This window comes from Emys orbicularis, chromosome 2 (assembly GCF_028017835.1).
Source record: "Emys orbicularis isolate rEmyOrb1 chromosome 2, rEmyOrb1.hap1, whole genome shotgun sequence".
In the NCBI taxonomy this organism is placed as follows: Eukaryota; Metazoa; Chordata; order Testudines; family Emydidae; genus Emys; species Emys orbicularis.
In genome coordinates this window covers 125,472,128-125,493,461 of record NC_088684.1, presented here as the reverse complement: position 1 = coordinate 125,493,461, position 21,334 = coordinate 125,472,128, and the positions used below count along the sequence as shown (strand labels likewise).

The following is a 21,334-nucleotide window of genomic DNA, read 5'->3' as shown; positions in this document are numbered from 1 at the left end:
TTCCTAAGAGGGGACACTACCCCCAAACTATTTCTCCCTCTCCCCCTCTCCCCACCATAGAAATTATAAGTGTTCCAGATTTCCCCCCCAATTCCTTGGCATGACTACACTAGAAACGTAAATTGACCTATGTCAGGTCGACTTACAGCCACCATAGCAATTACCACAATGGTTCATGTCCACACTACCTTTCTTCTGTCGGTGGTGTGGATCCTCACCAGGAGAGCTTCCACCAACTTAAGAGGGGCAGTGTGGGGGGTTGAGAGCCTAGGCTTTCAGCTCCACACGCCGCTACTTGCCAGGAGTGCCCCAGACTACAGGCACGGAGCTCCCTGCTGGGAGCCGGCTGCAGCGAGGAGCCGAGAGTTGTGGGGGAGGGCAGCCAGGCTTCCCAGGAGGAGCCTCTGGGGAGCCTAGTCAGCTGGTCTGGGAGCCAGGGGTAACCATGCTCTGAGTGGAGTGGGCACAGCCTGGCTGGGAGTGGGGCGCTCAGGGGCAGGTGGGTTCTAGCTAGAGCACCCCACCCACCCTGGTGACAGCTCAGCTTTCTTGTCAATTTCAAAGCTCCAGCATGAAGCTGCGAAATTGACAAGAATGACTGCCAACAGCTGATGTAAGTAATGCAGCATCTACACAGACACTGCGTCGCCCTAACTACACCAACATAAGCCCTAACACCTTTCGTGGAGCTGAAGTTATTACGTCAGTGTAGTTGGGCACTTACATTGGTGGGAGCAAGGCTGTAGTGTGTACACTAACAATTAAGTTGACATAAGCAGCAGATGTGTTCTCAAATTGTAAGTCTCTAGGCATAGTTTCTCATGGGCATGAAGTGAGTGTGCTGTATGAAGACCAGCATCTGCAAAGACTCATAGAAATTAGATGGATTGGTTACCTGAAATCTTAGAAATAATCCTCAATAATTTGGAAGATATTCAAAGTATTTGTCAAACTTTGTCAATGGATATGAAAATCTGTCCATTGAAGCATGAGGGCTGTTGAAAGTTAGCGAATCATCCAAATTCTTTTTCTTAGCTGAGATTATAAAAACAGTTTTTTGCTCCTATGAACAAGTACCTTCAAAAGGAATGAATGCACCTTGCTAAAAGGAGTTGAATTGATTACTGTTGCCTCTAAAGAACTTCAAATATCTCTTTAAAAAAAAATTCCTCAGAGATTTTATCCAAGCACATTGTTTTGAAAGATCCATTTGCTGAAGCATCAACATTAAGATGTGCCACTGAAAGAGCCAAAGGATTGCCCCCAAATTTTCAAGAATCCGTAGTCACTAACCACTTACAGGATTCCAAAATGTAAATGAGCATTAGTGGTCCAAGATTTATCATAAATTGATTAATCAAACCAGGGTGAATTACAAAGGAGATTTTCGGAGAAAAACTCCAAGTTATACAAAAGCTTGTCAGCAATCTATTCCGCCACCTCTCCAGGCTTCTTGAAATTGGAATCACTACATGCTTTGATTGACTTACTTGGATTGGATATTGAGAAGATGAAAGTTAAAACGGCTGTATTTAAACCACTAATAAGTAAGAGAAATTGAAAAGAATTTGAAAACGTTCTAGATCAGTGGTGGACGGCCTGCAGGCCGCACGCAGCCAGTCAGGGTAATCCACTGGCGGGCCATGAGACCTTTTGCAGACATTGACCGTCCGCAGGCACGACCACCCGCAGCTCTCAGTGGCCGTGGTTCGCCGTTCCCAGCCAATGGGAACTGCAAGAAGCAGCGCAGGCCGCAGGGGCATACTGGCTGCCGCTTCCCACAGCTCCCATTGGCCGAGAACGGTGAACCGCGGCCACTGGGAGCTGTGGGAGGCCATGGCTGCGGACAGTCAATGTAAACAAACTGTCTCGTAGCCCACCAGCGGATTACCCTGATGGGCTGCAGCTTTCCCACTACTGTTCTAGATGCTGCCACAGAAAAGAGTCTTTTCAATTTGTTTCTGAAATGTCAATTGCGGTCTTGTTGTTTGGAGCATTAACTGCAGCTTGCAAGATTTCCTATTCTTGTTTGAAAATAATTTTGCCTCACTGAAGGATGAGCATGAGTAATCAATTCAATGAAAGTAAGAGAAAACTAATTTTCTGTCATACAAAAGTGACTTCAAAACTGGACCTAGATATCTTGAAGAAGAATTCAGATGCTATTATCCAAGAAGACTTTAAGTTTCTATGAACAATCTTTACATAACAGCAATTTCATGTTAAGATCTATACTTTTATATTTCTGAATATTTGAATTTTTGAATGCTTGAATATGTTATACTGAACAATCACAAATATGTAACTTATTTTTCCTGATTTCACAACCGTAACGTTTTTAAAGAGGCTTCTGGCTGAGACTGTTTTTCACTAACTACATGAACTTTTGAAGGCAAGCACAACTGCCCCTCTTGTCATGCAGTCTAACCCACCCGCCCTGTCCCCATGTCGACGTCCTAGCTACAGGGCTTTCAGCAATATCTTTTAATGGTTGCAATCCAAGAATATGCATTAGGACAGAAAATATGAATTAGTAATCATTATTCATTTTATTCAGATCTACTGAGAAAGTGTGATTATTTTGACACATTCACAATTTGAGCTACACTGGACTGTTAGCCCTTTTAGACACTTTGTTAAGGTGCAGAAACAGAAGCAGAAAACTGATTATATTCATATACGTACTGCAAAGTAGTTATTTTCAGTATTATTTTGTTCCCCACCAGGTTTATTTTTCATGTAGCCATAAGCATAGCATAGTCATTAATACTTATTCTGCAATACCTAAATATCCTGTTTGCTCAGAGATGTTCATAATCAAGCAGTCTCACTGTGGAGAAATATCTAAAAAGCAGAACATGTCATTTTCAGCTTCCCTTTATCATACACTTGCATCTTGATATCCCCCGAATTAACCCCAGAACAATGAACAGAAGTCATTGATATGATCCAACGGAACCAAGCCGTGTTCTGTACACACCCGGGCCATACAACACTGGTCCGACACCATATTGTCACCAGTCCCAGAGTGAGGGTGACGATAAGACCATACCGAATACCGGAAGCTAAAAGGGAAGAAATTAGGACGGAAGTGAAGAAAATGCTGGAACTCAGGGTTATTGAAGAATCCCATAGCCAGTGGTCCAGCCCTAGCGTCCCAGTCCCCAAGCCTGATGGCACCCTGAGGTTTTGCAACGACTTCCGGAAGTTGAATGTAGTATCCCAATTTGATGCCTATCTGATACCACGCATCAACGAGCTAGTTGATCAGTTAGGCAAGGCCCGATACCTAACCACCCTGGACCTGACCAAAGGGGCAAATTCCCCTGGCCAAGGATGCCAAGGAGAAGACTGCCTTCTCTACACCCGATGGCCTGTTCCAATACACTGTCCTCCCTTTCGGACTCCATGGGGCCCCTGCAACATTCCAACGACTTATGGACAAATTGCTGCGACCCCATGCCAAGTATGCAGCCGCCTATTTAGATGACATAGTCATCCATAGCCCTGACTGGGAAACGCACCTAGGAAAAGAAGAAGTGGTGCTAGATGCCCTTCGGAAGGCCGGCCTCACTGCCAACCCTCCCAAGTGTGTGATAGGGCTAGCTGAGGCCAAATACCTGGGGTATGTAGTAGGGAGAGGCATGGTGAAACCCCAATGGAACAAAGTGGAGGCAATACAGGGTTGGCCTCGACTGGTTCACAAAAAGCAGGTTAGAGCATTTCTAGGGATAGTAGGGTACTATCGGAGATTCATCCCTCATTTCGCCACAAGAGCAGGGCCATTGACGGACCTGATAAAAGCTCGGGGCCCTGAGTTAGTAAAGTGGACTGATGCGGCAGAAGGAGCATTCGGAGACTTAAGGACAGCCCTTTGCTGTCATCCAGTACTCATAGCCCCAGTCTTCGAGAAGGAATTCGTCCTACAAACAGATGCCTTGGAGGTAGAGCTAGGAGCCGTCCTTTCGCAAATGATAGGGGAGGAGGAACACCTGATCCTGTACCTCAGCCAGAAACTCCTCCCCAGGGAACAAAAATATGCCGTCGTTGAAAAGGAATGTCTGGCGGTAAAATGGGCCATGGAGACTCTCCGCTACTACCTACTGGGGTGGCGGTTTACCCTCATGACAGACCACACCCCGCTCCAGTGGATGTACAGAAACAAGGAGAATAATGCGAGAGTGACTAGATGGTTCCTATCCCTACAACCCTTCCATTTCCAGGTACAGCATAGGGCCGGAAGCCAACACGGCAATGCTGATAGCCTGTCACGACAGCACTGCCTCTCATCCCAAGTAACCCAACCCCATGGTGTTGAGCGGGGGGTGGGGTGGAATATGTGATACAGCATGGCCAGAGGGTAGCAGGAGAGTGATAGAGGGGAGATATGTAAGCCCCAGGATGATGAGAGCCTTATTCCCTGTAGAGGGAAGAGAGGTTGCTATAGATTAATTAGAGCACCTGAAGCCAATTAGAGCACCTGAAGCCAGTTACCTGATAAAAAACCCCAGCTTCAATCAGACAGAAAAAAAAAGGAGTTGAAGCAGAGTGGTTTGGTGTTGGAGCAGAGTGCAGTTTGGAGGAGAGCAGTTTGGAGAAGTGCTGTGGCGGGCCAGAAGACCAAGACCTTAGGTAAAGGAAAACCCGGCTTGTGCAGAGCAGAGGGACTCCACATGACAAGGGGTTGGGAGAAACTTGTCCCAGGTGGAGAGAGGGCAGGAAGCCCCCACAAGCTGACGGGCCAGAAAGGGAAGTGGACCAGGGGAAAGAAACGCTAGTTCAAGTTGTTTGCCGCTATCCCTAGGGCCCCTCAGCTGGGACCCAGAGTAGAGGGCGGGCCCGGGTCCCTCCCTCTCCACTTCCCTTCTCTGGGACACTAGTGGGACAGCTGATACCCCAGATCAGGGGCGAGAAACGGCACCCTGTAACCCCCCCACAACAGGAGAAAGTGCGGGACCCATCATAATAGTGCCAGCAATTTGCCACCAAGAGATCACTTCAGCATAGCAAAAAACAAACAAGCAAAAAACCCCAAACCCCCAACACACTCTACTTTGAGCAGTCACCAAACCACAAATTCGCAAATGTGTTCTGCAAGATTCCAACTCTATCCTTGGGCCAGCATTAGCTAGTATGATTAGTTACACTTAACTGTAATGATGAAATAAAATGAACCCTTCCACAAGGGCATGCTATCCTTTTATACTTTGCTGGAAAAAGATACTACATACAGTAGAACATCAGAGTCATGAACGCCTCAGGAATAGAGGTGGTTCGTAAATCTGAAATGTTGATAACTCAGAACAAAACATTATGGTGGTTCTTTCTAAAGTTTAGAGCTGAACATTGACTTAATACAGCTTTGAAACTTTTCTTTGCAGAAGAAAAATGCTGCTTTTTACCATCTTAATTTTAATTAAACAAAACACAGAAACAGTTTCCTTACCTTGTCAATTTTTTAAAAAAACTTTCCCTTTATTTTTCTAATAGTTTTTGTTTAACACAATACTGTACTGCATTTGCCTTTTTATTTGTTTGTTTGTTTGTTTGTTTCTACTGCTGCCTGATTGCGTACTTCCAGTTCCAAATGAGGTGTGTGGTTGTCTGGTCAGTTCATAAATCTGGTGTTCATAACTCTGAGGTTCCACTGTGTTAAAGACACTGCCCAATACAGGAAACAACAGAGACTATGACAGAACAAAAGCGCCTCTCAAAGACATCAAACCTAATAAATATGAACTTTGACCATTATATTGTCTGTAGAAGGTATTTCATCAATAATGAAAAAATGTGGTATACCATTATACTGAACTAGAATGTCTAGCAGCTTCCTGTGAATTAGTGGATGTCCGTTTGAGGCAATAGAAATAGCTGCCTGCCAGCCAAACTTAGAAAATGGAGTATATGAAACGCCCTTAATCCCACTTGTTATATTCTTACATATAGCTGATATAAGCAAGTACAGCAGGTGTACAGGCTCAACAGAATGGAGTTAAATAAAGCCAGTAATGAGACTGCCCTGGCCATTCATGGGCAGTCCTTGAGTCTCGCTCACCAGTATTGGAACAAGCATTCATAAGGTAATAACTGAAGAAGTCTATCATCATACATTAGTAGGCCCTACCAAATTCATGGTCCATTTTGGTCAATTTCACAGTCATAGGATTTTAAAAATCATAAATTTCATGATTTCAGATATTAAAATCTGAAATTTCATGGTGTTGTAATTGTAGGGATCCTGACCCAAAAAGGAGTTGGGGGAGGGGTCGCAAGGTTATGGTATGGAGGGTTGTGGTATGGCTACCCTTATTTCTGCCCTGTTGCTGGCGGTGGCTCTGCCTTCAGAGCTGGGAGGTTGGAGAGTGGTGGCTGCTGGCCGGGAGCCCAGCTCTGAAGGCAGAGCCGCCACCAGCAGCAGTGCAGACGTAAGGATGGCATGGCATGGTATGGCCACTTTTACTTCTGCGCTGCTGCCTTCAGAACTGGGCCCTCGGTCAGCAGCTGCCACTCTCCAGATGCCCATCTCTGAAGGCAGCAGCTCAGAAGTAAGGGTGGCATGGTATGGTATTGCCACCCTTACGTCAGCACTGCTGCTGGCGGGGCGCTGCCTTCAGATCTGGGCACCTGGCAGAGAGCGGTGGCTGTTGGCCGGCTGCCCAGCTCTGATGGCAGCACAGAAGTAAGGATGGCAATACTGTGACCCCCCTAAAATAACCTTGCAACCCCCCCCCCTTCAAATCCCTTTTGGATCAGGACCCCCAATTTCAAAAACACTGATCGCCCCCATGAAATTGTATAGTATAGGGTAAAAGCGCACAAAAGACCAGATTTCACGGGAGGAGACCAAATTTCACGGTCCGTGACATGTTTTTCATCGCCATGAATTTGGTAGGGCCCTGCACATTACCAGGGCCGGCTCTGGCTTTTTGGCCGCCCCAAGCAAAAAAAAAAAAAAAAAAAAACGGGGCGGCGGGTGCTGAGGGGGAGGGGGAGGGAGCGGGCGGGAGAGAGAGAGAAGGGGGCGGCCAGGGCTACAGCAGGGGCGCTGCCACGCGGCCCCTCCCGCTGCGCTGCCTCCAGCTGCCTGCCGTGAGGGCTCCACTCCGGTCGGCGGGGAGGGAAGGAAGAGGACTGCCCTGCAGGGCGCTCTAGTTCTCCGCGCCGTCGCCCCATACAGGGCGGCTGGAGCGGAACAAAAAAAAAAAAAGCGGCCGTGCCGCCCTAGGATTGGGCAGAATGCCGCCTCGAACAATCTGCCGCCCCAAGCACCAGCTTGCTCAGCTGGTGCCTGGAGCCGGCCCTGTACATTACTAATATCCACAATTGCCTGGGCAATCCACCATGACAATGACAAGAGAGTCACATGTAGAATCATGAGAGATAGTAGATGGGATCTGCTCTGGGATGGACAACTCCAGGATTTTTCATTTTAAAAAAAATGTTTTATTTTATTATTTAAACGGCCTGCCTGCAACCGTTCAGTTAGTGGTCTCAACATAGGCTCCACCTACCAGGAGTTGAGTCTCAGTTTCCAATAAAGCAGAAAGTCAGGGGAAGAGACTTTGGTTCTGCAGCCTTAGCATGCATCAACTCTTCTCCCTCTGCATCAAATCTGTTGTCATTTTTGGAGCCTCCAAACTTGGAGACCCATTTACCTCCACCACCTGATGATAGAGTCCCTCTGCTGCAGGACTCATTGTGGTACAAATCTCTACCAGCATGCAGAGTTATACCCTACAAAAACCACCCCCCATTCCCAATTAAGCAGGCAGCTTGTCCTCAGAGAAGTTCTATCCTGGCAAGAAGAGAAAGTGGCTAGCCAGAGAGAAGACTAAGGAGAGACAGTTTCACCACAGTTTCACAAGCCTACGGGTAAGTAAAATGGGGTGGGGTTGACTAGATTAATGCAAGATTTAAGCCCTCAATTATGTCAGATTAAAGGCTTTTCAAAGCACCAAGAGCACTTTCAAATAAGGTGAATAGTAAGTCCTGTCTTTCTCTGCTCCGTTTTAAAAGAGAAACTCATGTTCTAAGCTTTTGAGTTGAAGAAAGAGGAAACCACAAGGAGGAAGTGCAAATGGTTGGTGAGAAGGGTCACATCTGAGTAACAGGTTAGCATTTTCAGGTGAAAATTAAAAAAAAAAAAAAGATTCCATCTTCAACAGCAGCTCTAATACTGGACTGCACACACATTGCTTCTGTTTCTCTTCCCCCACACACAGCAAAATCAACGAGAGAGTCGCATAAGTCCAGCAGAGCAAGGAATTGATCCTACAAGTTCCTGAGCACCCTTGATTCCTATTGAAGTCAATGGAAGCTAAGGGTACTTAGCACCTTTCAAGATTGGACCACAGATACACAAAGTAGCTGAAAATGTTAAAGGGAAATTTTGGTAGGCATACAAACTACTTTAATTATATTAGAGGTTTCTAAGGAAGCCTTGAAAAAGGTGGTTATTGCTTTAAAAACAAACTGGTGCTAGCCACTTAAAAAAAAAGAGAGAGGGAAAAAAATCATACCTCCCCTCCCATTTAGTTTAACTAGTGGGAACGCCCAAAAACTCTGAGCAATAGAAAGAAAGAATATAAACACTAGATAAATCTGTATCTGTGACAAATCAGTTCAGCTGCACATAGGCTTGATGAACACAAGCTTTTGTTTTATTTTGTTGTTGTTTTTTTGCTAAATTGTACTTTTTATTACTCAGGGCATTTTCCTGTGCTGTGCTCTTCTTCAGAGAAGCATAGACATGGATTTCAGGACAGGTGCTAACAAGACAAGTAAGTTCAAAGATGACATTAAATAATCTCTTCACTGAAAGGCTTCATATGAAATTATATATATAAATTTTAAAAATCAGAATACAGTTTGTTTATGTAACCAATTTTAAAAAGTGAGACGGTCTTTGATATGACTTTAACTATACACAGGGATATGGAACTATCCCTGCATAGCCTGCCCTGGGAAAGAATACAAATATGGGTCTGTTTCATACCCCTTAGTGAGCAACGTTAAGACTCCAGCTGACTTCACTGAGTTAGAATCATGAATTTAATTGTCTGATTTATAGCTGTCTGACGTGATATAATGAAATGATGAGGAAGAAGAGAATGTAGAAGAGGGATGATTACATTTTGGTGATAGAGTTTGATATATTACGTGTTCATGCCAAAAAAAGGGGAGAAGGGGCAAGCTGGTAACTAGCAGTGTCTTTGTGTCTGAAGAAAGGATAGTAAAAATGAGAGGTGTTTTTTATAAAGCTATTACATGCTTGGTATGTTGAGGCAAAACAGTGTAAAACCAAACAATTTCCACCACTTTTTCCCAAAGTAGCGTTCAGTTCATTAGGATGTTAAACTTTACTGCTTATAGAAGAGAACAAATCAGCATTAAGTCTGTGCTTATACTCTGCATCTTTGCTTTCTCTCCTGACATTCATTCTCTTTAAAAAGCAACAGAGGGTCCTGTGGCACCTTTAAGACTAACAGAAGTATTGGGAGCATAAGCTTTCGTGGGTAAGAACCTCACTTCTTCAGATGTGAAGAAGTGAGGTTCTTACCCACGAAAGCTTATGCTCCCAATACTTCTGTTAGTCTTAAAGGTGCCACAGGACCCTCTGTTGCTTTTTACAGATTCAGACTAACACGGCTACCCCTCTGATACTAATCATTCTCTTTAGTTGTCTAGCTATTAATCATATTTAAAAGAAAAAATCAGGAGTGTTTCTGAAGATCATGCCCTACAGCAGCCCATTCCACACTAATGATCACATTCAAAATATGCACTGAGAAAATATCCCGTAAATTCAGAGTCAAAGTTGCTGCAACTGATTCTGGTGTCATTTGCACCAGTTCAAATTGGGAGTAGCTTCTGTGAACTCAGGGTAGTTGCATTGATATAAAATGGGTATAAGAAGAAAGCTATCTTCTCAAAATACATACAGAATATATAAAGCTTAATCCTCTATTACCAAAACAAAAAGACAGTCCTTTCCCCAATATTGGTATAAACGATGGAGAGATATTTGCTTAAACACAGAAAAGCGAATGGATCAGACTTTTGAACTGCTTTGCTTTGACTTGTGTCAAGAGAACAGTCATAGTTTAAAGCTAATGGAATCCCATTAATATTTTCTTATTCATTAGAGAGAACAGTTGAGTCCTGTGGAGGATTCAGTAACAGAACACAGTGGCCTTTTATCATTCTACAATAGTATAAACAGAAAAACAAGAGAGTGTTATATTATTCAATTAAGTTAAAATGAAGATTTGATTTTAGCAGTGTTGAAACAGTTATTCAGACTGAAAATACACGCGCTGTTTTCTTATTATGTCTAATATTTGCTGTTTGAACACTGCAAATTCTGCGATTATTGGAGTCCTGGTATCACCTAAAATATTGTACGCATAGGAATTATCAAGGGAATACTACAGATATTGAAGTTATATAATTGCTAATACTTATTTTAGTTTAACTAGAACAGTTGGTGCATTTCCATCATAAGTAAAATTGGCACGTTGTTAGACACCCACTGGAAAAGATGTTATCTTTGTAGTTACTTAGCAAGACAAGGTGGGTGAGGTAATATGTTTCATTGGAACAGCTTCAGTTGGCAAGAGAGAGAGGCTTTTGAGACTTCAGGTCTTGGAAACGGAGGCTATGTCTACACCAGCACTTTTGTTGGTAAAACATTTGTCGGTCAGGGATGTGAAAAAAACACACTCCTGACTGACATAAGGTTCACAAACAGAAGTGCTGGTGTGGAGAGCTCTATGTTGGCGGAACATGCTCTCTCGCTGATATAGCTACCGCTGCTTGTTGGGAGTGGTTTAATTATGCCAACTTCACCCTGAAATGTGAACCATAATTACTTATGCTAAACTATCTATTCCAGCTTGTATTTATCTATGGCACTCCGAGTAAGTTTTCCAGACCTGAAGAGCTCTGTGTAAGCTCAAAAGCTTGTCTCTCACACCAACAGACGTTGGTCCAATAAAAGATATTACCTCACTGACCTTGTCTCACTAATATCCTGGGATTGACGTGGCTAGAATAACACTGCATAGTTACTTAGCAGTCAATTATACAAGTAAAATTATGTCTGCTACTTTTAGGCTTTAGGCTGTGGTTTAAGTGAAAAAATACTCAACAAAATACAGACAGGTTTATATTTTATGAGTCTTCACTCAGGTAAAACCCCCTTTGACATCATAAGGCATTGGTAGTAACGGAGTAAGGAGTACAGTATTGGGCACAACCTTAATAGAGGCCTCATCCCAGCCTTCAGTTTTGCAGGTGCATTTTGAACGCTTAAATTGTTAGCTGTTTACCTGGTACTATCTAATTTTAGGCACAGTAGTGCAGTTAGACATGTGACTGTTATTTGTGCCTGCAAAACAGCACTGCAAAATTAGAAGCTGCTGTTCAAATATCAAGTCTTATAACTGTATTTGATGCAAGTAAATTTCTTTGTTTAATTACGAAACACGGAATTAAAATAGTAACGAGAGTCTGCTTATGAACTGAAAAGGAAAAACAAGAATTAAAAATTCCCTCCAGCATGACTGTAAATTACTGTCTGATGATTGTCCAGTCAGTGACTATGTGCAGTCCAGCTCATATTAATTTGTTCCCTGTAGTTCCAATGACCAGTCTGTATTGCCTTTGTGAGTGGAGGAAATTCCCATATCCATTTTAGGGACACCGTGTGTATGGGTTTCAAGGACTACACCTGTTGACCTCTTTTTGCATGTAAACAACAGCATTTCAAAGTTGTATTGCTTGCCTTGATTTTGCTGTTCTGCTTAAGCAAATGTCTGATTATTAGTATTAATGTTGTTGTTTGAAACACATAACCAGAGAACACTGAGAGCAAAGGAGATCCAACATCTGTGAGCAAGAGCTGTGGTGCCCATTGTGCCTCTACCATACTGCACTAGGGCAATGAGAGAAAAGAAGGCGTATTTGCTTCAATTATTTCCATCTTAAAAAAAACCCAAAACATGGATCCTTGTATTTTGTGCTCCCCCCAATTATTAACCCAAAATCACATAAAAGAAAATTAATTTAATAAAAGCCTAGGTAAATTAGTCATTTCCATCCAACAACCAAAATAGGAAAGCACCTCCTTTTATTAAACTAAACAGATGGCTATCTGAGGAATATAAGGTTTGTTCTAATTTAATTGCCTCTTTGGATAGCTGTTTTAAGCATTAGCTCAATGTGATAATGAAACAGAGTCTAGGATTTAGCTTTTGTACTTAAAAAAAATTAAATAAGTGCCTTAGTCCAGTGACAATTGTTACTTATGCTACAGCCATGTCCACCCAAAGTTGTCAAGCTGTGGTGGCAATTTACCTGAGTAAGATGTTAAATGTGTCAAAGTAACTCTTGTGACACACTTCATTGGCAAACAGATTTTAAAATCCATCTTCAAGTCCAGATTCTTTCCAGAGTGAGTGCAGGCAGAAGTCAAAAGAAAAGTTAGCTTTATAGTCAGATAACCGGTTAAATCGTGTGGGGCTCCTTTCTTTCCCCAAGGCAAATTCCTTCAGAAGTCAACTATTTTGTTTGGCTTGCACTGGCAGATCTCCTGATATGAATCTTACCCATGGGATGCATCGTAAGGATTTAGATACTTTGGAAATGCCTTTTAGAGATTCCTTTAGGAAATCCTCAGGAATATGGGAAATATGTTAGGTAGGCATCTGTCAGAATTTGAAATTATGGTGACCAGAAGTAATAGTTTGAAGGGCTGTATGAACCGTTTGTCAAAGGAAGTTAAATGTTTGTTAAATGTTTAAAAAAATAGTAGGTAAATAGCTAGAGGCCACATTTTGATCATTTCTCACGTTGATTAGCACATTATCCCAACAAGCCATCCCATTGTATCAAAGTCGGCCCCAAAAGATAAGCAGCCAGGGTGATTTGGAAGGGTGTCCTCCTCTATTCTATATGTATTAGAAAGAGTAAAGCTCTATGTTAATGTGCCATCCTTGACAGTAGATAGGCAGAACAATATATACATAGGGGCACAGATAAATCACACAGGGGCATGGTGGAAAGAGGGATTTAAAGAGACTTGTAAAGGGACCCATGGAACTCCTTGTCATCAGATATTATTGAACCCAAGGGCTTAGTGGGGTTCAGAAAAGGATTAGACATTTATAAGGATAATGAGAAAATTCAGTTTTATTAGATAGCATAAAATATACGGGATAAATGTTTCAGAGAATAATCCAGTCACTATTTGATGGAGATTATTGTAGGAGGAAACTTCCTCTCTGGGCTTCTTGTACTTTCCTCTGAAGAACCTGTTAATGGCTGTGCCAGATTTTGCAAGCCAATACAAGTTTATGAATGATTTATGTATCATTGTGGGCCAGGCATTGTATGTAACTCTGGGGTGGGGAAGGGTTATCACAATTCCGGCAGGAACCAAAAACAGTGTGCGGGGGGATGAGGGGGATTAAGGTGAATTACTCAATTTGCTAATTCTTCAAAGAAGTACCACCCCCTAGGAAGGCTCGTGTATACTTGTTCAAACTGGGTTTTCCAGAGATCAACAGACAAAGAAAGGGCTTATGATACAAAAAGGCTGCATTTAAACTTACTTAGGGTCTTCTTTCTGATCCAGTAAATAGACAGGATATTCTGTCAAATAGGAGGCCCTAGACCTTGCAGAAGAGTTGGAAAGACTTTGGCCTACTAGGGCCCCTAGTGGGCTGATGATGACTGACTAGACACTCCTTGAGTGGACCTTGGAGTGGGGATACAGGTGCAGTTACCCTGGAACTGTGACTCTGGCAACTGTCACAGACTGAATACTGGACTAGTGGATGGACTATCGTCTGATCTGGTCTGGAAATTCCTATATTGCAAATAATCATTTAAAGCCATTTTCTTTTTTCAATCTGGTGGCATTTTCCCAGATGAACGGGTCCATCTTGAACCTTCCCAGCTGAGAGAGAAACATATCTCTAGCTTTCAGGGAGAAAGTGAAGAGAAGGAAAAGGACACTAACGCTGAGATCCTTGTGGCTAATTTTTCAAATATCTATGCATCGGGTAAGTGTGACATAAAAATACAAAACAACAGAACAACCAACCCTTTCTATAATTGTTCCTTTTGTTGTCAACAAATTCTGTCTGGTGTTTCTCTTGGGAAGATTCCCTGTTTCTAAACAGCCTGTTGTGGAGATGTGTCATGGTTCAGCTTGATGACCACATTTTATATGACCAATGGGGAAAGATGGAGGACAATGAAGATGAAGTGTCCTCTTTTCTCTGTTCCCAATCTCTCCCTCTCTACTCCTCATTCTCTCTAATCTTCATAAATCTGGTAACAAATCTCCTAAATAAAGCCAGCAGGCAAAACTGGTAGTAGAAGTCCCCCCACTTTTTTTCCCACCCTCCATAGATTGATAGGTCAAGAACCAGCAATTTCCCCCCACATACACACTAGGTTTGCCAACATTCTAATCGCGCAAAGCTGAACACCCTAGCCCTGCCCCTTCCCCGAGACCCACCCCACCCACCCCTTCCCCTAGGCCCGCCCCCCTAATCACTCCCCCTCCCTCGGTGGCTCGCTCTCCCCCACCCTCACTCACTTTCACGGGGCTGGGGCAGGAGGTTTGGGTGTGGGAGGGGGTTAGAGCTCTAACTAGGGATACAGACTCTGGGGTGGGGCCAGAAATGAGGGGTTCAGGGTGCAGGAGGGGGCTCCAGGCTGGGGCAGGAAGTTGGGGTGCAGGAGGGGGTGAGGGCTCCAGGTGGAGCTGGGGATGAGAGGTTTGGAGTGCAGGAAGGGGGTCCAGTCTCGGGGGTGGGGCCGAGGGATTCAGAGTGTGGGAGGGGGCTGCGGGTTGAGGCATGGGGTTGAGGGTGTGGATTCTGGGGTGGGGATGGGGATGAGGGGTTTGGGGTGCAGGAGGTGGGTCCAGGCTGAGGGTGGGGCCGAGGCATTCGGAGTGCAAGAGGGGGCTTCAGGTTGAGGCAGGGGGTTGGGGTGCAGGAGGGGGTACGGGCTCTGTGCTGGGGGTGCAGGCTCTGGGGTGGGGCTGGGGATGAGGGGTTTGGGGTGCAGGAGGGGGCTCTGAGTTTGGGGGGGCTCAGGGCTGGGGCAGCGGGTTGGGGCTCTGTGTTGGGGCATGAGTTTACCTCGGGCGGCTCCCGGTCAACGGCACAGCGGGGCTAAGGCAGGCTCCCTGCCTATCCTGACTCTGTGCTGGGCCCTGGAAGTGGCCAGCAGGTCTGGCTCCTAGGCGGGGGGGGCCAGGACACTCCGCGCACTGTTCTCGCCCGCAGGCACCGCCCCCCCCAGCTCCCATTGGCCGTGGTTTCCGGCCAATGGGAGTACAGAGCCAGTGCTCAGGCCGGGGGCAGCGCGTGATGCCAGGACAGGTAGGGACAAGCCTCCTTTATACCCGCAGCACTGCCGACTGGACTTTTAACAGCCCGATTGGTGGTGCTGACCGGAGCCGCCAGGGTCACTTTTCGACCGGGTGTTCCGGTTGAAAACTAGATGCCTGGCAACCCTACCACACACACATGCACCCTGAGGAGGAACCAAGGGTTCCTGTAGCCCGTACCCATAGACCAGAGGAGGGGTAGCTAAGCCATTAGAATTTTTGCCCATGCTCAGTGAAGACCTAGGAGTTTCTCTCTTCCTACTTCGCAGGCCACTGAGTACAAGGGAATGGATTCAAAGGGTATTTTCATCATGGTGGTGAGGCAGAGACCCAAGGATTTATGGATGATCTTGCCCCTCCTTTCTAGTGGGAAGAGGATGAGTGAAATGTTGATCCTATCAATTGCATTGTCACTAGTAGACTGAGATGGAGCTGTGGTCTTCAGGATCTGAGAATCAAACTGAAAACAGTAGCATAGTAAATCTCCTTTCTGTACCAGTAGGAAATTATCCCTGCCCTTCTAGCCTCTTCCAGTCTGAATTGGCCCTTCAACACCCTGTTAGAGAGTTGGGTCACTGAGCAAAATGTCTGTTTCCCCACTATCTGCATCTATGTTCTGAGCTCCGCACATGAAAGGTGCTACAGAAGTGCAACATATCGTGAATGCTACAAGAGGGTTAACATGCTAAGCCCTTACATGATAATAGTAGGGATGAGTAATATGTGCCTTTAAGGGCTGAGCTTCCTAGAAAAAGAGTCTGGGTGGGACGCTGCAGAAGTTCATGTTGTTGTTGTTATGCACAGTCGGTTGGAACTGGTAACCGAATAAAGCAGATCTTTTCCAAGCACTTTATGCACTTAAGCCCACATCCTCAAAGGAATTTAGGAGCTTAACTCCCACTGATTTTCCAGTGCGGTGAGGATTCACTTCCTCAAAATGAACAGTTAAGACTTCCATTGGCAATAAGGCTCTTAAATACCTTGGAGGATCTGGGTCTGAATGCTCACTGAACACCACAACGTGTTACAACGATGGAAGCAACTAGAGTAAACTTCTGAGCATGTTCAGTGGAAACTGGATATTCCCAGAAGCCTGTGCAGGGTGAGACTGAACAGAGCATTTGTGAAGTCAATAAAAGCAGTGTGTCTTGTCTCCAACCAACCTGACTCCTGAGTACTTGTTAACATTACACTGATGTTCCCTTGATTTCTTCCTAGACTTGTTGCCTACTAGGAATGGTGAGGAATTCACAGACCAGTTCCTGCTTGAAGTGGTAGAAATTCTCCTGAATTATATTAAAAAAACCTATGACGGGAAGAGTAAAGTTCTGGACTTTCATCACCCCCATCAGCTTCTGGAAGGCTTGGAAGGGTTCAGCTTGGAGCTGGGTGATCAGCCAGAGCCTTTGGAACAGATACTTGTTGACTGTAGGGATACCTTAAAATATGGAGTTAAAACAGGTAACATAGTGTCCCCCACAGCAAAAATGTATCTGTCTCATATCTTCACAGGCATATATATCATTGTTTAGGGATCTGACATTTCTCCATACTGGAATCAATTTGTCCAGGACTCTTCGTTTTGCCAGATTCATATAACTCGTTAAATATTTTTTTCCTTATCCTGTATTTCCAGTGGGGTGTGCGTATTGTTCTGCTCTCAACTTGTTTTGATACAGTAAGAAACAAGGGGTGAGAATTCACTTCCTCAAGAGAACCAGTTAACACTTTCATGAATTATTCACTAATGTAATTCTTTATTTAAATAATTTAATGTAATTATTCATTAAAGAGGGTTATGTACAGGAACTGACAACATTTTAGACAGGGCTGAGTATTTTTGTTTGTTTTTCTGTTCTCTTTCACCTTTGCAGTGCATGACACTAGGGAGGTTTCTAAAATATTTAGACAATTTTTCCAACTGTGTATATTTATTTTTAACGCCTTTTTAGATGTGAATTGACTTGGCATGTACAAAGGTTTAAGGGATAGCACATTGGGTTCAAAAATATCCTTAGATTTAGAGACAGTTGGTTCAGAATAGTAAAAGGATTTTGATCACAAATGGAAAAATGCTCTAAAGCACATAAATCTTATTGACCTAAATGCTTTTGAAAATGTTACCCACATTCCAATATAAGGGATCAGTTGTCTTGAATGATTTGAATTCTGGTGTTAGTAGAAAGTAAGCTACTTAATTGGAAAATGTAGTTTAATTAATTTGCTCAATAAAGACTTGAATGTCCTAGGTTTTACTTCATACCCATTTTTAAGGAAGGCTTCTTTCCCCAACATTAGCATAAAGAGACACACTTTCTTATTCTCCATACTGATTTCACTGTCCTTATCAACACAAGTTAACTGGGGACTGAGCTGAAGAACAATATATTTCTATCTCTTACACAGATTCTGGTTTATTTTTATTTCATTTTAGGACATCCTCGCTACTTCAACCAACTTTCCAGTGGCCTTGACATTGTTGGACTAGCTGGTGAATGGCTGTCAGCTACTGCAAATACAAACATGTATGTACTGTAAATCCCAGTCTTTGGTTACAAGTTAAATACTAACAAAAGCCAGCCACTTTTTACTACTTTTCTAGAATGCAAAGTACCTATCTGAAAACAAGCAAGCACAGACTTCCCATTTTTTAAACAAATGCGTGAACGCTTGCATAAATAGTGTTGGCTATGTAGCAGGAATCTGTGCACTACAGACAACTGAGGTAGATAAACCATGATGTACAGCAAAGTGACAATGGCTGTTAAGGAGCCTGCACTGGATGTAAACTCACTGGTTGTTTTCAAGTAGAACATACTCCGGACAGCAGTCTTAAAACTATGAGCCAATTAATTTAACTTAAGAGCAGCTAATAATGATCCAGGTTTATTTTGGGGCAAAACATACACAGATGTACTGAGTAGAGGGAATAACAGGGTTCACTTGAAAAACACATCAGCACCGAACAATGGGAACTCAAAATCACTAACATCCCTGTTTATGTTACAGGACTAGATTCAGTCCCAAGTTACATCCATGTGACCAAGGGTGTAAGGCCCCTGATGTTGGAAAATTCCCAGAGAGGGACTGCAGGAGACAGACTGCACACATCCCCTGCTCCACTAGGGAGTTCATAGCTGACCGATATAGCCCCAAAATGACTGCTGAGGAGAGAACATGGCTAGGTCAACCAAAGGATGAACTGATTCTCTGCCACAGCCTCTACCAGAGGGGTTCCCAGGAAATCCCAACCGCAACTTAAAGCTGATTGATTCTATTATAATTAAACATGAAATATAACAAAATTTCAGAGCTCTCAGATTCTCACTAGAAGAATTTCTGAAATAAAACACAAACAAATTAAGTATATGCAAAATGTTCAGCATAACCATAACACAGCAAAATCTTCCTTTTTTTGTGAAACTTGTAGGACTGAATGGCCAAAATGAACATTTTGGCACATGCTGCCATATTTTCAAAGGAACCTCAAACCAGACTTCAGGATTGGCATGTGCAATTCTGCACCCTCAAATACTTTTGATACATCCAAGACATCTTAGTGAACACAAAACCTTAAATTGGCACATGCATCATGGGTAATTAGATGCTCAACTCCCTGATTTATAAATGCAAATACAAGGATTGAGCATGCTAAATGTTGGGAGTGGAAAAACTGCATGGGCAAAACTTTTAGTGCATCAAGTTGCAGCTGCAAACTAAGAAGTGATTTTTGGAACATTTGATCCATATACTTTCAAGACTTTCATCTTGGAGATTTGGCCACATGTTTTCCAGTAAAATAAGACTTTGTAACAATTATACTGAACTTTTAAAACTCTAATTTGTTTTATTTTTGTTGATAGCATTTAATAATCCTAGTAAGAATTTTGTATATTACTCTGCAAGGAGTGTAAATGATTAAGGGCGGGTGTTTGAGATAAGGAAAGGCAGAGAGAGAAAGAGAGAGTGAGAGACTTGGCTAAGAAAGTGAATTCGAGAACTGGATGCTTCCTGGAAGGGATAAAGGATCTAGTGGAGTTGACTGAAATATATATATTTTCCACAATTAATTTTGAAAAATTCTATCCCCTGCCCCACAAATTTTCTGTGGATGGAGGAAGTTTAGTTTTTTTCAACAAAAAATCATTTCCCCCAAATAAAAATCTGTTAACAAACTATTTTGGTTTAAAAAAACAACACCAGTTTCAGCATATAAAAAAAATCAGTTTCTATTTCTTTTTACAAAAATTTGGACCAAAATGAAAATTTATTTAGTTTGAATAATCATTTTTCATGTTAAAAAAAAGTTTTGACAAAAAAGTTTTGTTCAGCTCATTTTTGAGAATGGGAGGTGGAAGCAGAGGCCTTGAGGGGATTATTGAAGATGCTTTATCTGTGGAGAATATGTGGAGTAGACTGTGTGGTCTTGGTAGGCAGGAGAAGTTGAAAAGTAGAAAGGAAGAATGGAGGTGGTAGAATTAGCCAATGTACCTTCCATGTGCCTAAAACCAAGTATCTTACATCCATAATTTCCAGTCATACATTCTAAGGGATGCCGCTCAGTGCAGTTTATAATGTAATGGGGAAAAATAATCAAACTTTTCTTTTCTAAAAGGACAACATTATTAAAGACACTGGAACAGAGACTAGTGTCCACAGAGATGAACAATGCTGCACCTAAACAGCTTTCAGCCACACTGTATTTCTGTCCCTATTTCCCAATTCAAATGTCTTAGCAGATTTTTACTATCCACAAGAACATTGGAACACATCTCTTTGGAGACATTTCAGAAAAACATGCATTGTATAACCCCGTAGGAAAGATTAGCTGGAGAAAGTGTGCAGAATGTCAGTGTACCCTAACATCTTAACCCTTTTCAGCTTAGAGATATATTAATTCACATACAGTAGAATTTATGTATTTGATAGTCTAAAAAATGAGGATGATAATGCTTACCCATCTTTGGAAAGTACTTTCAGATCTACCTAGGAAAAACACTATGGACAAAATCCAGTAAAACACTTACCTTTCCTTAACGTTACCTATGTGAGTCGCCCAACCAGAAGGGTACTAGTTATGTGGTTAAATATGTGCTTAAGTGTTTTGCTGGATCAGGGCCTAGTCAAGCACTAATGTATTATTAACTGGCTTGTCACTTTGACAGTCTGGCATGCAAATATAGTTTACATTCATTAGCCTACATTTTTGTACTTCAGTCAAACTTGTTCATGCACGGAGCATTGCACATGGAAAATGTAAGCCCCAGATTTCTTTCAACCAAAGTAAATTCCTGCTATTGTTTTCTATTACAACAAAGCTGGGGTGTTTATGGAGATGCTTGAGTGGAAACTGCATGGACAGCTGTGAGTAGTTTGGTAAAATTATCCTGGCTGGTTGCTGCAGATTATAGTCTTTCACCTGGACATTTTGAACTAAATTTAAGAGCTGTCTTGGTATAGTTTTTTGGCTCAATCAAAATTGTTTCTGTTTTAGCTGGAGGTCTAATAGGTCTATAGTGAATAGTGTAGCTACACCACCAGATTAGCTATAACCATATTTTTTAACTAAATACAATTCTAAGAAAGAATAGAACTTAAAAATATGTGCTGGAGAGCCGTACAATTATAAGTAGTTTCAGTCAAAGGGAGAACAGAAAATAGCTACACCTTCAATTTTTATTTGCTATGATACAGTCATAATGTCATGCTCTGATAGTTACATTCATTCACTAACTGCCTAGTAAACATTCATATCTTTCCCGTGTATTACAGAGCAATATTAGCCACACAAAGCGAATGACTAATATGTCAGTCAGGAAACAATATAGTGTTTGGGGTTTTTTTAGCTTGGTAGGTAATTCCATTTTTCCAGATAAAAATCACTGTGTCACTCCTAAATTTAGTAAATGATAGCTCTTCCTCCTT

The 21,334-nt window shown here is 42.7% G+C and overlaps 1 protein-coding gene across 1 annotated transcript in view; it reads left to right on the top strand.

Annotated features, from left to right (window-relative positions):
* LOC135874860 (glutamate decarboxylase 1-like) overlaps nt 1–21,334 on the top strand; it is a 98,829-nt gene that overhangs the window by 51,545 nt on the left and 25,950 nt on the right. The window contains exons 4-7 of the mRNA XM_065399803.1: nt 8,708–8,780; nt 13,932–14,066; nt 16,628–16,870; nt 17,844–17,934. Coding sequence (XP_065255875.1) covers nt 8,708–8,780; nt 13,932–14,066; nt 16,628–16,870; nt 17,844–17,934 — 542 coding nt within the window. The remainder of the gene's footprint in view (nt 1–8,707; nt 8,781–13,931; nt 14,067–16,627; nt 16,871–17,843; nt 17,935–21,334) is intronic.